General features: G+C 51.0%; 1 protein-coding gene and 1 long non-coding RNA gene across 3 annotated transcripts in view; one reads left to right on the forward strand and one right to left on the reverse strand.

Annotated features, from left to right (window-relative positions):
- Positions 1–384: 384 nt before the first annotated feature.
- ABCC8 (ATP binding cassette subfamily C member 8) overlaps positions 385–16,387 on the reverse strand; it is a 76,053-nt gene continuing 60,050 nt past the window's right edge. For both annotated transcript variants that reach the window (XM_081281271.1, XM_081281270.1), the window contains exons 24-39: positions 16,164–16,263; positions 15,717–15,958; positions 15,451–15,617; positions 14,338–14,407; positions 13,578–13,735; positions 11,724–11,816; positions 7,422–7,524; positions 6,770–6,883; positions 6,449–6,569; positions 6,167–6,297; positions 5,157–5,235; positions 4,874–4,982; positions 4,442–4,545; positions 3,575–3,708; positions 3,035–3,097; positions 385–2,495 (exon numbers count right to left, since the gene is read on the reverse strand). In XM_081281271.1, coding sequence (XP_081137397.1) covers positions 2,358–2,495; positions 3,035–3,097; positions 3,575–3,708; positions 4,442–4,545; positions 4,874–4,982; positions 5,157–5,235; positions 6,167–6,297; positions 6,449–6,569; positions 6,770–6,883; positions 7,422–7,524; positions 11,724–11,816; positions 13,578–13,735; positions 14,338–14,407; positions 15,451–15,617; positions 15,717–15,958; positions 16,164–16,263 — 1,926 coding nt within the window. In that variant the 3' untranslated portion in view covers positions 385–2,357. The remainder of the gene's footprint in view (positions 2,496–3,034; positions 3,098–3,574; positions 3,709–4,441; positions 4,546–4,873; positions 4,983–5,156; positions 5,236–6,166; positions 6,298–6,448; positions 6,570–6,769; positions 6,884–7,421; positions 7,525–11,723; positions 11,817–13,577; positions 13,736–14,337; positions 14,408–15,450; positions 15,618–15,716; positions 15,959–16,163; positions 16,264–16,387) is intronic.
- On the forward strand, positions 3,570–14,327 carry LOC308642397. Its single transcript, XR_014020550.1, has 4 exons — positions 3,570–4,297; positions 4,827–5,004; positions 13,462–13,653; positions 13,927–14,327. It is a non-coding gene; the product is annotated as an uncharacterized lncRNA (long non-coding RNA).

Genomic DNA, 16,387 nt, shown 5'->3' on the forward strand with positions numbered 1-16,387 from the left:
GCCGGCGGGTTTCTGTCAGTCTGTCGGTCTGTGGTTCCGCGAATACAGACCAGTGCAAGGTGCGGATACAAGATTAAGGGCGGGGGTCGCCCGAGGAGCAGAGTTGGGGACTGGCCGCCAGGGGGAGCCCGACCTATTTCTGAGCGGGAGAGGGGACGGGCATAGGCGCAAGCTCCGCCCCTAGCCACCCCCTACCCTGCCCCTCCTTCTCCCATCTCAGTCTGTCCTTGGGGCTTTGTCCGTCCAATTTGACTGACAGATCATATGAGGTTCCAATTTCACTATGAAATTGGAGGGCGCGAAGGGAGTCATCATCTGTCCTAATCTGGGATAGCAGCCGCTGTCGCCCTGGTTCCCCTCCCTCCTTTTACCCATCTGCAGTTGGGTCATCTCTGCCTCTAGAGAGGCTCTGGGTTTCCAGGGAAAGGAGGCACTGAGAGGTGGCGCCACTATCCCAGAGCCAGAGGCCCCTAGGACCACCTTTTCTTAGTCTTAGATCCCTTGAGAATCCGAAGACTCCAAATCTTTCCCATTAACAAAACAAAACAACAACAACAACAACAACAAAACTTCAATAGGATTGGGAGCACACCTACCATAACAATGCTCATGTTGTAGCCCCAGAAGCCTGGGAAGTTCCATTTTCTCTATCCCAAGAGGCCCCAGCCCACCCTGCATTTTAGAGGATGTGAACTACTGGCACTTGCTTTACACTCCTCATGTCTGTAGCCTGATTTATTTCAATATAAGTAATAGGAGGTATCTGGACCTGAGTTGTTTTAGAGCTAGCTTAGACACTGGGGTCCCAGGCTTTTGTCTGGACATGTTTCTATTGTAGGTATTAGCCTAAGGTTGCCTTGTTGGTTGTTGGAACAGTAATGGCTTCATTTGCTCCCTGGGGCTCATATCCTTAGAGAAGAATCCCTTGGACCATGCATGGTCATCTGTTATCTGGCGCTAAGGCAGGGGCTTTGACCCTCTTGCAGTTAAGCCCAAGGACCCTAGGTTTTTACTTCAGGGTCTGGCAAGCCAGTACTGCAGGTGATATGTAAATTATTATAAAATGATATGTAAATTAGCACCTGTCATTTGTTGACTGAGGGCAGGTGTGCACTCCTATTTCCTGATGCAGATGAAGTTAGTACAAGCTGTTGTTTTGGTCTCTCCAGGGTCTGGAGCCTGGCAACTCTCAGCCACCACCTGGATAATTGTGATACTTGCACTGTTCTTACTTTCTGAAGGACCACCATTCCCCACTTCTGAATGTCCTTGCTTTGGGGAACAGAGATGGGGATGTGGGATCTAGGCCTAGCCAGTAGGTATGTTCTGGCCCTCCAAACACAGTGACTGGGTGAAGATGAGAATGTGACCAAATTTATCCATTGAGATTTGCTCCCAAAATTTTTGCTAGAGCTACTGGGAAAGAACATCTCTTTTTCCTTTTGGTTGCTAGCAGCCATCTGTCATCAGCAAGGAAGAGGTAGATGGAACCCAGAAATGGAGACACATCCCTGACATTACATACTTAGAGTAACCATGTTTGAAATAGTATACCTCCTGGTCTTCACAGTCACATACCACAATGAATATGTTTTTGTTTAAGCCATTTTGAGTTGGGTTCCATTACTGGCAAAGGAAATAGTACTAATCCAGGGTACCAAGGCTCCACAATTTCAATCCAAGAATAAATACCCTAAGGAAGAGACCTGTCACCTTATCCAATGGGGTTTCCACAAAAATGCTATCTCCCTTGCTATGGACTGAATTTTCTTCTCCAGACCTAGCCCCCAATGTGACTGTATTTGGAGCTAGGGCCTGTGGGGAAGTAATTAAGATTTGATGAAGACACAGGGATTGGACCCTAACTCAATATGACTGCTGTTCTTGGAGAGAGAGAGGGTGAGGAGGAGAATTCACAGGGCTGTGTGTATACAGAGGAAAGGTCATGCGAGGACAGTGAGAAGATGGCTGTCTGCAAGCCAAGGAGAAACCAAAGCTGCCGATACCTTGATCTTGGGCTTCAGCTTCCAGAACTGTGAGAAATAAATTCCTGTTGTTGAAGCCACCTACTCTGTGATATTTTGTCATGGCAGCCTGAGCTGACTAACACATCCCTCATTTCACAGATCAGGAAATATGCTTTGGCCCATGTTTACATAGCAACATCAGAATCTGCCCAGTGTCAAGGACAGGCTGGTTCCCTGCACCCACAGTCCACTGCAGTCTCTGCCCACCAGAGTTGGGGCTCCCAGTAGGAAATAATCAATCTCTTTATTTACAAGTGATTTACAGTTAGAAAACCCAGGCAAGGGTGGGGGCAGGGTGAGAGTATAGGATGGCACTTGGGGTCTGACAGGTCACTTGTCTGCACGGACAAAGGAAGCGAAGACACTGTCCTTCTGGCTGAGCAGCTTTTCTGGCTTGTCAAACTCCAGGATGGCACCACGCTTCAGGACAATCACCAGGTCTGCACTCAGGATGGTGTGCACTCGATGCTGGGCAGGCGGGAGGGGGCTGGTCAGGGTGTGGGTGGAAGGGTCAGGGCAGCTAAGGGTTCCCTCCTGCAGCTTGGAGAAGGAGGCATGTGGCCATGATGTTGTATCTCTGTGGTGACTGCCCCTGTCTAGGGGTACTGTGATCTGAGCCCTTCAATACCACCCTTCTCCCCTCCACCAGGTCTCAGCTCTCCCCACATCCAGGTTTCAGTATTCAGGGCCCCCCCCCCACCCCAACGCCTCTCTTCCCTGACTTCCTATGGAGAAGCAACCCCAACCTAGCTCACAGGGCCTTGGGAGGGGGGTGGACCTTGGAACCTGGAGAGAAAGAGGGGATGTCTGAGGGAAGAGCAGGTGCAAATCCCCCTCACCCCAAATCCTGCAACCCAGGATCCCTGCCAGCCCTCCAGACTCCTTGCCCTGAACTGCTCCAGGGTCCTTTCTTGGGGACCAGCCAAGCCCAGGGGCTGATCACTAATGACAGCCCCAGTAGTCAGCCCTCCTGCTGGGTGGCCCCTGCCTGTCAATGGGCCCCTTACCGCGATGGTGACCACAGTGCGGTCTGCAAAGGCTGTCATCACTACCTTCTGGAGGATGTTTTCCTGTCAGATGGAAGAAGCAGCTTGAGGGCTCCCCTGCCCAGCTGAAGGGGTCTGGACTGGCTTTGGGGATGTGGGGCCCAGGTTTGTGGCCCAGCTCCTATCTGACTCCAATCCTAGCCACCCTCCCCCACCCTCTCTCTGGTCCTGGTTCTCGCAGGACTCACTGGGTGTCCAGCACTCAGGGGCTGACTTGGTTTGCTGCAGCTCAGTTCTGTGAGCACATCATGTGCTGCAAGTGTGATGCTGTTTTGTGGGTGAGGGGCGAGAAGTCTTTGTGGATCTGTGTATGTGTGTGTGGGAACCTTCTCTAAGACTAGATGGAGTCAGAGTCCCCCCGCCCTTGGCCTCTTCGGCCACACATAGCCCTTGATGTTAAAGGCAACTTGAAAGTCAGGACTGCTTTGCGCAAACTTTTCCCTAACACCTCACTAAAACCCTCTCCAAGGTCTCTACCCCATGGACATGCCCAGAACCAACCGTGGCCATGTCGATGGAGGCTGTGGCCTCATCCATGATGAAGATGCTGGTCTTCCTCACGAAGGCCCGAGCCAGGCAGAACAGCTGCCGCTGGCCCTGGCTGAAATTTTCCCCGCCTTCTGTGATGATGGCATCTGAAAGTAGCCCCAGGCACGGAAAGCAGGGCTCACGGTGTGAGCAGAGCAGACGGCATGGGTTGGGGGGGCATTTACCCCTAGGTGGTAGTGTGTCAGAAGCACACCTGATACAACCCAGATGCCATCTGCAGGGACTGAGGTGAGAAGGGCATCTGTGGTGGTGTGCTCTGCTGTGGCCTGGCAATCCTGGGAGGGGCCATGTATGCTGAGTGTGTGCATGGAGAGTGGCCACACAAGTTGGGGCCTCAGGGAGGGCAATCCACAGAAGCCAAAGCTTGGCCAGGCCCCACAGATCCAGGAGGTGCAGTACACCCCAAGGCCCTGCCCTCCCCCGGATGGGGCAGTCTTTCTAATAAACTCTTTAAGCGAACAGTGTCCAAGATTTTCCACTCTGTTCTCTCTTCCCTAGGGCAGGGGGATAGGGCAGGGCAGGACTAAAGATACTACCACAGCATGGGCGACAAACTCTGTCATACAGTGACCTCTATTCTCTCCCTGAGCCTTGCAGGAGAGGTGAGAGCCTGAACGGACTTGTGGTGTGACCTGGAGCAAGTCACTACCTCTCTGGGCCCCTGAATGGTGGAAGGTAGGACGAAATGGTCTCTGGTCCTATCAGATCCCAGACTTCAAACTCAGGCCACCAAAGACATGGCTATGAGTCTTCCCTCCCCAGCCCATGGATGCTCTGTTAGCACCCAGCCAGCCTGGCTGTGCAGCCAGGAGTTGTTACCGAGGCCTCCAGGCAGCGCCTTCACCACCAGCTTCAGCTGGGCGATCTCCAGGGCCTCCCACAGTGTGCTGTCTGAGCACTTCTTTTCCGGGTCCAGGTTGAATCTGGAGAGTGGCACAGAAACCCATAGGGAAGGGAGCAGTGGGTTGCCTTCGTCCCCAGGGTCCTGTTACAGGCAAGGCTGGTGAACGCTCGTGGGTGAGAACTGAGTCATTTGGAGGCTTTGCTGGGTAGGGAGCACCGAGGTGGTGGCAGTGGGTGGTGGACAGCACTGAGTTGTAGTGCAGGATGTCACCAGTGCTGGTCTTGGCCTCATGAGAAGGGCTTGAAGGTGACACTCGGCTGAAGACCCCAGTCCCCCCACATCCTCCTCTTTGTGTTGCAGACTCGATGGAGCTGAGCTAGCATGGGCCTGGGGGTGGAGGAGCTCACCGGATGGTGCCACTGAAGAGGACGGGGTCCTGCAGGATGATGGAGAGGCGTGAGCGCAGGGTGTGCAATGGCAGTTTGGCGATGTCAATGCCGTCGATGATGATACGCCCTGTATGGAGATGATGTGGCAGGTGGGTACCACCAGGGATGGGGTGGTGCTGGGGACAGGCTCAGCCTGGGATATGGGCCCCAGTGAGGAGGCAGAGAAAGGCAGTGACTGTTGGGCCTCATGTAACATAAGACCACAGGCTAGGACTCATGTGGTGCCCAACATACAACTTACCTTCGAACATGTCCACCATGCGGAAGAAGGCAAGAGAGAAAGAGGACTTCCCACTGCCTGTGCGGCCACAGATTCCGATCTGGAAAAAGGAAGGCAGGTGTGTTGCTCCGGCTTCAGGGGCTGCCAGGAGTGACCTCTAGTGCTAGCTCTTGGTAAGGTGTGCAGGTGGGGAAGGTCACAGCCTCTCCTCTTCTGCACCAGCTTCTTTTTGGCCATGCTGGGCCACAGGCTTGGGTTTCTTTTCTGTGGTAGGTCCAAGGGGGCTCGGACCTGAGATCACAGTGCAGGGTGTAGACATCCAATTTCCTGGGTCTGGGAGTGCCAAATATGTGACTTCAGGGGAGATGGGGGCCCTGCTGTGTCTGTGTGCACATGGGTGTGGCAAGAGGACAAGAAGGTGTGCAGAGGTGTGTCTGTGTGCCCCACCTTAAATTGGAGCCATCTCTGACCCCATTGCTTCCTGGCTTTGGGGCTCTAATAGAATTTAAAATAAGAGACCAATACAGGTTCAGAGAAAGTGACGCAGAAGGATAAGTGAGGCAAGGGCAGGTGGAAGAAGACAGCAGCAGGGACAAAGTTACACCCAAAGTTCAGAGACAGTGAGACAGACGATGACAGAGAAGTAAAGAGATGGAAGGAGAAGGATAGTGTCAGAGAGAAATGGGGCCAGAGAGGAGGGACATGAGGAGCGTTGGGTCAGACACTAGGCAGGGGCTCCCTCCCTGAGGACAAGACAGCCTTGCTGTCTCCCCCTAGGCAGAGAAGCTCTGGGGTGGTGCTAGCCAGGGGAAAGCCCCTAGAAGCCAGGGGAGTCCAGGCTGTTTGTCTCTGGTGACAGATGAGGACACAAGGTTTGAGGACAGCAAGAGGAGGAAAGCAGGTCAGTGTGACAGAGCCAGGGCCAGGAGACAGGGGGTGTGAGTGGGTAAGAAGCCAGGAGGAAGCCTGGGTGGCCATGGGGGACTCTGTGAGCTGTCCTGCATCATGCCCTCCAGGGCTCTACGTCTGACCTTCTGTCCTGGGGAGATGAGAGCGTTGACATGCTTCAGCACTGGCTTCAGGGAGCTGTCATAGCGCACGCTCAGGTTTTGGATCTGAATCTTCCCTTGGTCTGGCCAGTTCTTCGGGATCAGCGATGGTGCTAGGGGCCAGGCTGGGTGTCAGCCACCAGGCATGGGCCACAGCTGGTATCTAGGAGGACCACCATCCCCAGGCTCCCTCATCATCCCCCCAGCCCAAGTACACCCCTCCTGTGGGCCCTTCCTCTGAGCGTCTTCACTGCTGCCCCTCACCCAAAAGCCCCTCATAGCTCTCTGCCTCAGTTTTCAGGAGCCCGTGGATCCGCTTCACGGCTCCCAGCTGGATCTCCATGTCTGCCAGGTTCCTCACCATCCAATTGAGGTAGTTGGACACCTGTGGGAAGTCAGTCAGTAACAGTGAATGTGGCTCCTCACCCACCACGTGTCTGGGACCTGGGGCCTGTTTGTCAGCTGTCCTGCCCATATGGGAAGGCCTGGGTTGGGGGTGTCTCATGACTCTGTTGGGGAAGGAGCACTGGGATTCCTGGAGGGCTGGTGTCCTACCCATCCACATCCCAGCCTGCTGTCACTCACCATTAGGGCGTAGGTGAGGCCCAGGCCCACCAGGCCGGCAGAGAGCTCCCTGTGGAGGGAGTTGGAGATGGAGGTGGCGGCTGCGATGAGCACCACACATGCACCGATGTACTCCTGAGGAGGGAGAACAGCTGGCCCCAGCCATTGGGGGTTGGACCTATAGAGGCTCTGTCCCACCTCACACCCATCCAGGACAGGGAGCAGCTCAGATATCCCTACACCAGCCCCACATCACACACACATCAGACATACAGGAGGCTGGGAAATCCTGGACTCAGGAGCCAACATGTGCCCCCCAGCTTAGGTTCCCCTACTCCCTGAGAAGGCAGGCCTCACCAGCGGGCTCAACATGTATGCATGCATGTGTCATGTCACTCACTGCAGACACACTCACTAGACACACACACAACTATTCTTGCTCCAGGTACAACCCTCAGACACACAAGCACCCAGACAGTAATATAGGGGAAGGGGACACAGGTTAGATGTTGGAAGGACTGCCAGGGATGGGACAAAAGGAAGGCTCTATGTCCATACAATCTGGTTCCCCATCCTCTCTTCCCACCCCCTGGTCCATGTTTGGCCCTTGCTGTGCTCCACATTCCTATCAGAACACCTGTCCAGGATGTGGGTAGCAGTAGGTGGCACTTGCCATGCGGACTTCCAGCCATCTGTTGGCAGCCGTGAGGAAGAGGGAGGCGATGTTGTTGGAGTCCGTGTATTCCAGGAGCTTCTGCTGGAACCGGGCCTCATACCTTGAGGGAGGATGAGGAGGGAATAATGGTGGCCCACATAGCTCCTAGGAGGGGTCACCTGGGCCTTTGCTGGCCACCCTGACCATGCCACCTCTGCCATCTTATATAGGCTCCCCCAACACCTCCTACTATTCTATCTTACCTGCAGAGTCCCACCTCCTCCAAACTGTTTTCACTCCAAGATTTGTTCTCTCTAGGTCTTCCTGGAGAATAGTGAGCACTATTGCTATCCACCCAGTTTCTCAGGCCAGAACCAGGAATATCCTGGATTCACATTCAATCCCTCAACAAGTCCTCTTATGTTTACATCCCCCAAATCCTCGCCTCTGTCCACCTCTCTCCTGCTTCCTGCCCACCAAAACCTCTCCTGGACTCTGCATCAGCTCCTGATAGACGTGCTGGATCTCCCTGTGCGTTATCTCTACCCAGCGGCCAGCTAGCGTGATCTTTCTAAATCACCAACTATGACCCTGCTGAGAATATCAATGGCCTCTCAATGCTTTTAGGATAAAGAACTATCTCTTCCCCTCAAAACCCAAAGGCCCACTGTTCGCTCTGATATGAAGACGCTAACACAGTAAGAAAGTGAGGAGGGAAGAGTAGAAGTTCATTGGATTAGACAAAGGGATATGAAGGGAAAGGAGGGAGGATGGGAAGAAGAAATACAGTAGAAAGAATCAGACATAACTTTCTTATGTTCATACATGCATACATAACCAGTGTAACTCCACACCATGTACAATCACAAAAATGGGAGGTTACGCTCCATGTATGTATAATATGTGAAAATACATTCTACTGAAATGTATAACTAAAAATAACAAATAGAAAATTAAAGAAAAAATTTCTTTCCAGGAGCACCAGCTCCTTCCAACTTCCTCCCCAGCCATTAACTCTGACTTATTATTCTGTAGCCATTACCCCAGCCTTTTCAAAGCTCTTTGACAGTATCAAGTTCTTCTGTACCCTGGGGTCTTTGTGCATGCTCTCCCCACTGCCTGGAATACTTTCTCTCTTGCTCTTCACAAGGCTGGCTCCTTCTCAACTTTCAGAACTTCCCTTACCTGAGACCTACTCGGAGGGGCCTTTCCTGGCCACTATCTTACTCAAAGTAGGTTCCCCTATTATCTATGTCTGCAGCCTGTTAGCTTCATTGCACAGTCATTTTCTCTGGCTGTTTATAACCCATCTCTCTCACCAGACTGGAAAACCCACGAGGATGGAGATCATGTCTGTTTTGATCCCAGCATCCGGCACTATCATTAAATATCTGTTGAACAAATGAGTGGAATCTTCTCTGAGCCTCTTAGGTAGATAAGATCTTTCTGTGCAAGGAACATTAGGGATTTCTTTCCTATACTCATGCCTCATCCTGTTTCTTCACATTACTATGAAAGACCTGTCTCCTCTCCCTGATCAGCCTTGACTTCTTGGCCACTTCCCTCAGACTTTGCTGGCATGGGATGGGCTCAGCAGAGGTACAGGAGCACTTGTTTGATGATGAACAAAGAAGAGAATAAAAAGCCATATAGTAAAGACCAAATTTGGGGGCTCAAAAGGACCCATGATATGTCTTTTTTTTGGTGGGGTACCAGGGATTGACCTCAGGGGCACTCAACCACTGAGCCACATCCCCAGCCCTATTTTGTATTTTATTTAGAGACAAGGTCTCACTGAGTTGCTTAGCACCTCACTTTTGCTGAGGCTGGCTTTGAACTCATGAGCCTCCTGTCTCAGCCTCCTGAGTGGCTAGGATCACAGGTGTGCACCACTATACCCGGAGACATGTCTTGTTTACCATCTACTTTTCACTCTTGAAGCTCTCTATTTGGCTTGGATTATTTCTGGGTGGAGGGCATGTGTCTGAGGACAGTGATGTGAGTCTCTGAGGTGAGTGAGAGCGTGCAACTGCACAGCCAAGTGGTGGATGCGTGCAGGTGGGTGTCTGAGGTGAGTGTGAAACTGTGCCTGAAGGAAAGTCATGTAGCTATGTGTGTGCAAGCACTATGTGTGTGCATGTAAGAAGGCTCAGGTGCTCAGTGTGTGGGCCTGAGTGCTCTGTGTGACAGGAGAGTCTGAGATGGGAGTTCCTGTTATAGGCATGCAATGGTATGTCTGAGAACTAGGAAAAGAGTCAAGCTTTGGAGCCATGCAAACTCAGGCTAGTATCTGAATATCACAATTGTGTGTTAGGATGGAGACTCAGTTTTTTTATCAGTAAAATGGGGATGGGGATAATTCTTATACTGAGCCCAGTGCTGGGCACTCTGGAAACTTTTGTGAAAAAAAAAAAGGGACTCTTAGGGAAGTCAAGAAGGTCAGACAGGTCTAGGTGCCAGGCCCTCTACCAGCTCTCAGATTGATTACCAGCCTCTCTGGTTGAGACTGCATCTGTAGAACATGGCTTCCCAGGCCTGTGTCATGAGGCTGTTTTGAGGATTAATTGTAATAATGCACATGCAACACTTAGCACTTGGCATTTGGTAAGCGCATAATCGATAAATGCTAGTTTGCTCCCAGCAGGGCAGGTTGCAGAGCCAAAGCTGATAAATTAAACAAATACAGGGATGATTGAAAAGTCTTTCATTCAAGTTGAAGAATCATTCACTGTGTCAGGGAAGGGTGTGGGAGACCTTGCTGGGCTGCAGTTCCTTTGGCTGACCACAGGCTTGGCCTGAGTCACAGGTTTGATCTGAGGCAGGTGACAGGGTGCTAGAATCCACTCACAAGGGACCTGGTCCACATTAGGAAAGTCACAGTCTCTCTGCTCCAGGCCCATCCTGAAAGCCTCTGGACACCAATTGTAAGAGGGACATGCCAAAACTTAGACCAGAAGCTAGGCCCAGGGGTGTCAAGGGACTTGAAAATTGAAGACACTGGGGAAATGCAGGCTTGAGATGAGAAATGCAAGCTGGGAGCAGACTCTAGAATCTTGTGCTTCTGTGTGGAGGCAGCATAGGTTTGAGTGGGGGCAGAGATGTGCAGGGAGCAGAGCCCTGGCCAGGGGAGAGCTCTGCTTTACTCAGACAAGAGATGAGCTCCTATTGGCCCCACATGCCAAAGAGTGAAAGGAGGCTGTGGTGCTACATCAGGATTCCAGGGCTGACAATGGACTTGATGGCTGGGGAGGAGAGCTTTTCGGAACCCTAGGTTGGTCCTTGAGACCTCAGGTTACAGGGTTTAGTGTCACATGGTTATTGTCATACCCGTGCAGCTGTGTCATTCTATAAATAACCTATTATCACTCTTAGGGTGAGGCTTAGAGAACAGAGCCCAACTATCTGAGTCAGGGGTCTCTGGCTTGGTTGGCAGGATGAGTAATATCCCAACAGACTGACCAAGACTTGGCTGGGAGAGCAACAGCCAACTCTACCCACTAGGCAGCCTCAGATGCTCCTGTTCAGCCTGACACTGCCACTCAGGATGGCGAGAGGATGGCAGGGGCATTACAGTTTTCTGGAAATTTCTCCAGGCTGGTGAACTCTTTCTTATCCTTTGAGTCCTGGCTCCTATGACACCTTCTTTATGAAGCCTTCCATAACTGCCTCTCTTCTATGTCCCCACAGCCCATGTCCCCACTTCTTGCAGAGCAACTGTCACATGGATTTGTCCTGGCCTGCTCTAAGTCTGGACTGTAATGCCTCCAGGGCAGCCACTTGCCTGACTCATCTTTTGTAGTGCCTGGCAAGGGGCTCAGCATGTGGGGGTGCTTAGTAAATGCTGGTTGAATGAACAAGTAGTTTCAAGTATGGGCTTTGTGGAGCCTTGCAGTTTCCTTATCTGGGCAATGGGAACACTCGTGCTCAGCACCTAGGGTTGCTGTGCAGCATGAATGAGAGCAGCGTAGAGAATGTCAGCAGTGTCTGGTGACAAGAGGTTCTCAATATCAGAAGGCATCCATGCTGGCCAAAGACCTGAGGGCCTTTCTAGTACTGACAGTTGAAGACCTGTCCTAGCCTTGTTTCTTCCCGTGTTCTGCACTGGTTCACAGAGGCCTCAGGCCCGTCTGGAGAGCTGGAATTTTATAGCTGGAGCCCAACGGGCCTGTCCCTGCTGGTAGACATCACCTGGGCCTTGGGGCCTGAGGAGGGGCTGAGAGAGGTATGTCCTGGGCCTTCCTAAGTGGGGCTCTTTGAGTTCAATCTCATGACCTGTGACCCTGCCTCCCACTCCTACATTGGGGGAATTTGGACCTGTACCTGAAGGCCCGGATGGTGGTGAGGCCTTCCACGGTCTCAGCAAAGTGTGAGAGCAGCGGGAGCTGAGTGGTGTCATCCAGCTGCTGGAGGTCCCTGTGCCAGGGAAGAGAGCAGGATGGTTAGGAGGGCAGGTTGTGGCTCAGCCGGGTCTGAGTCCTAGTTCTACCTTACCAGTATTTGGGCAAAGGGCTTCACCTTTCTAGGTCTGTTTCTTACCTACAAAGGGAGGACAATGGACCTTCCCAACACACTGTGAGCACTGAATGAGATCGCTGATGTAAAATGCTTAAACAGAGCCTGCTAGGCACAGTTCCCGTCATCCTGGGCATTGTCCACCTCATGCGTGTGTCCGTCTGCACTCTTGCTGCAACACCTAGCACTGAAGTAAAGTGGGCAGGCAGTGCTGGTTCCATCTTACAGATGGGCACCTGAGCCTGACACGGCTTACTAAAGGAATGGGAAGGCCAGGCTCAACGTTTTTAATCCATCCTTTCCCAGGGATCATTATAGATTGGTACATTAAAGATTAAGACCTAAAGAGCTCTTGAGACCTCCTCAGAGGATCCATGGCAACAGAATGGCCTTCCACTCTTCACAGCTGCAACTTGACAGCTCATCAGTGTCAGACAGGCCAGGTTTGGATCCAGGAAGGAGCTTTCCCGGACAGATCATCTCCAGGACCAGAGTGGGTACCAGAGAAACAGGGAGAACATGTCTTCTCTGGCAAAAGAAACGAACTTTGTAGAACAGCTTGTATTACAAAGTGTTTGGAAACATTCCGAAGTACAGAGTACAGTGGTCAAAAAGTCACTGTAAGTTTGTTAATATCAATGAACTATGTTCTTCCTGGGTGCTGGGAGCAGATTCTGGATCATACAAGCAAAAAGCCATTTATATAAATATTGATCCTTTGGACAGGTCATTGTAGTCAAAAGCATCTAAATTTAATCATTATTATTGCTGATCAGTATTTCAATTCTAGTTTCTAACAAACTAGGCACACTTTGGAAAGGTACTTAACCTTTCTGACCACAACCCACAGTAAGAAACATATTTTATATCACAAATCAGTACACACACTCTTACATGACCATAACAAAGTTTTCATGAAGCAAAGCTGATATTTTTTGTCCTATTTCCTTGTTTTAAAATGCTGGTTGTGATCCATGATATTGATTTCATGACCCACTGATAGTTTGTAATTGGCAGTTTGAGAAACAGTGACCTATTAGGTCTTTAAATATTTTTCTTATAATTCTCTGAATCTGAGTTGGAGAGAATCACTCCTAGGAAGAACCTCCTAGAGAATGTTCTTAGAAAATTCTGAGTAGGAAAGAGGTGTGCCGGGCTCCAAGGGTCTTGAGGGCAATGGATTTCTGGGAGAGGACCTGTGAAGTCAGAGCTTCCAGCCACACTCTGGACTCTTGTGGGCTGGGAGTTGTGATATCTGTAACACCTCTCCTATCAGGTGTTGTCTGCTCTCACACCATCAGCAATCAGTCTGGCTGATGGAAACATGCAGCCCTCATGAGAAGCACTCTGGCAGAATGAATGAAGGGCATAAACATGTGCACACACCTTGATTTAGGGATTCCATTCCTAACCATATCTTCCATGGAAATAATTCAGATATTATTTGTGGAGTATGCATGCTAACAGAGGGTTATGTTAGAGTAGAAGGATATGATATGGATATTTCCTTCAATTTCTATTTGTTATTTCTGCTTTCTTCTTCTAGGGAACATGACAATACTACTGTTATAATGACGATTCTAGGAAGTTTACCAAACTGCCCAACTGCAAAGCACTTCCCGTCCCCCACCCACCCCTGAGGCTGGCAAATGCTGCCATCACCTGGATGCCACCCGGAAGTACTTCTGGATGAAGTAGCACACGACGGCCAGGGGCAAGAGGGCCACAAGGAACACAGGTGTGACATAGGAGATGACAGCCAAGGCTGAGACACAGAGCAGGGTGGAGCGGCTCAGACACTCCAGCGTGGACGGGATGTGCTGAAAGAGGTGGGGGGAGAGAGGCAGGTGTGTTTTGGTATTACCTGTATTAATTAACATGGAGGCAGGTAATACTCTGAACACAGTTAATAATTGGTTATTAATTGGTATTAATTAAATGGTATTACCAATTATTAATTGTGTTCAGAGTATTACCTGCCTCCATGTTTTACTCTCTCACTTTATTACAGGCACATATCTTATCTGTCCAGCTATGTTGTATGCTCCCTGAGGCAAGAATTGGGACTTTGTTTTCTCGTTATCTGGTACAGTGGTAAATAAAGAAGACAGGCTGAATCTAAATGAATATTCTTCACATAATCAGTACTTTGGTTCAGAATATGCTGGAACTTTTATAGAATAAGCCACTAGGGTCTTGGATGGAAGCCAAAGAGATTTGGTTTCCCTCAGTTCTATTATGAAGGTCTCATGGGGGGGACCCCAGTTCCTGAGACAGCACTGCAATCGGATCAGGGACTCTGGGCTCCTCCCACAGGACTTTGATCATCTGATCTGGGGAACCTGGCATCAAGGAGAAAAAGTTCCCGGGGCCTGGCCTCTCCCTGGACTGAAGAAATGTGGTACAGTCTTCAGAACTCTACCTGGTCAATGGTATTACAGTCAGATGAAAATCTGTTCAGGATGCTCCCAAGGGGTGTGGTCTCAAAGAACCTAAGAGGCAAACAGAACAGTTATTCATTCAGTTATTGATTTTCTTTCTGCTTATTGAATGAGGATGGTTTTTATTTTATTTAAGTGTCCCTAGAGTCATCTGTAGATCTGGCTTCCTGGAAGCAGTTGTCTTTGAGGGTCTGCAGACATCTGACTTGTGTCTCTGAAGATTCCCATAGCTGCCCAAAGGGGTGCTGGCCCTTTTTTAGCTTCTTGGACTCTCAGGCCCCTTTGTGACCACTGTCACCCTTCTTAGCTCCTCCTCACCCTGACTCACTCAGCAGTTGTCCTCCCAGGACACAGAGTCCTCTCCAGAGGCACAACCTTCCAGAGGTCCCTGGAGACAGCCTGTCAGCTGGCTGACTCTGCAAGACTACTCTGGCTGTCAGCTCTCTGGCTGTGACCTAGAGTCAGCCCAACCCCAACCAGAGGATTTAAGAACTACAGATCTGGGACAAACAGAGGGTCAGTCAACTTAAGGCCATGTCTATGGGCCAAAGAGAGTTCACAAGGCTGAAAAGTAAAAATTGGAGTCATGTGGTGAGGTCAGGTATCTATTAGGGGCCAGGTAGCCTTTTGTCTATTGTGGTTTCAAATGGAGTTGGCCAACCAACTGGACAATGACAGCATTAAACCTTTTCCACACCAAGCAGCCTTTGGGTTTTTATCCAACCATGATGGAAGATCAGAACAGCTCTCTGTGCTCCCAGTGTCAGAACCTGCAGGCTTGCTGATGGAAGGAAGAGCCAGTGTGGGGGAGGAGGCAGCAGAACTCCTGGGTGGAGATGGGCAGATGGCACCACCTGGGGAAGGTCGTGTATCCAAAATCCCCAGAGACTCACTCTGAAGGGCTGATGTGACAATTAGATGATCCAGCCATGTAAAATATCTAGCATGGGGTCTGCTGACTAATTGTCAGTTTGAGGAGGAATTTCTATCCACATTTCTGTGTCACTCCCACAAACCTATGACAGAGGTCATCTGTGCCCACTTAACAGAAAGGAGAGTGACTTGCTCTGGCATGACCAGGATGGGGGGGGTACCTCATGGGGGCTAGGATGATGCGGCTCAGCAGGCTACGGTGCAGCCTCTTGGCCACCTTTAGCCCTGTCCACTCCACAGTGACAGAGGTGACAAGGCACAGCACGATGCCCAGGCTGCAGAGCACTGTGAACACCATGGCATAGACGGTCTGGTCCAGGGCACACTCCTGGGCAGGCAGAAAATGAAGGGGTTTCCAGGGATACATGAGGGCTCAGCCCTCGCCCCCACCCCCACCCTAGTCCCGCAGCGGGGCTTCTGGCCCTACCTGGCTGAGGGAGCAGTTCCTGGCCACAGGGCTCAGGGTCAGGGCACTGTCGGTCCACTTGGCCAGCCAGTAGTCAATAGCTACCAAGACCATGTGCTTGAGCAACTGGGAGAAGACAAGCAGGGACAGGAGCAGGATGCCAGCGGAGGACAGATACTTGGCACAGGCTCGCCATGGGATCTTGGCTCTCTGGTGCAGCACTGACGACAGGTTGTCGTCTTCCTCACTCTCGGCTGCCTCCTCTGCAAGGCCGCAAAGACCCCACTGTGGCTTCACATTTCACATCCTTCTAACCAAAGGGTATTTTAATCCCCACTTACACACGGGAAAACCAGGCACACGGAGGGGAGGGGTTTGATTCAAGGCATATTACCTCATCATACCCAGAACCCCAAACCTTAGTCTCCCTGTGGTTGATCACTTCACTCCCAGGCCTGCTGTCTATACCTTCCTCTTCTTCCTCATCCTGCAGAAAGCCATCTCTCGAGGACATAGCATGGGGCAAGCCCTGGGGTGGATCTGTGTTTTTTCTCTCCATGACCGTCTCCTGAAAGATATATGGGGCCTGGCCTATGTCCTTGGGGTGTAAACACAGGAAAGGGGAGGTTGGAGGTAACCACCCTGGTGATGACCAGTGTCAGGATTCCAGGTTGCTCCTGACTGGGGAAGGT

Source organism: Spermophilus citellus, assembly GCF_964194105.1.
Source record: "Spermophilus citellus genome assembly, chromosome: 2".
Classification (NCBI taxonomy): domain Eukaryota; kingdom Metazoa; phylum Chordata; class Mammalia; order Rodentia; family Sciuridae; genus Spermophilus; species Spermophilus citellus.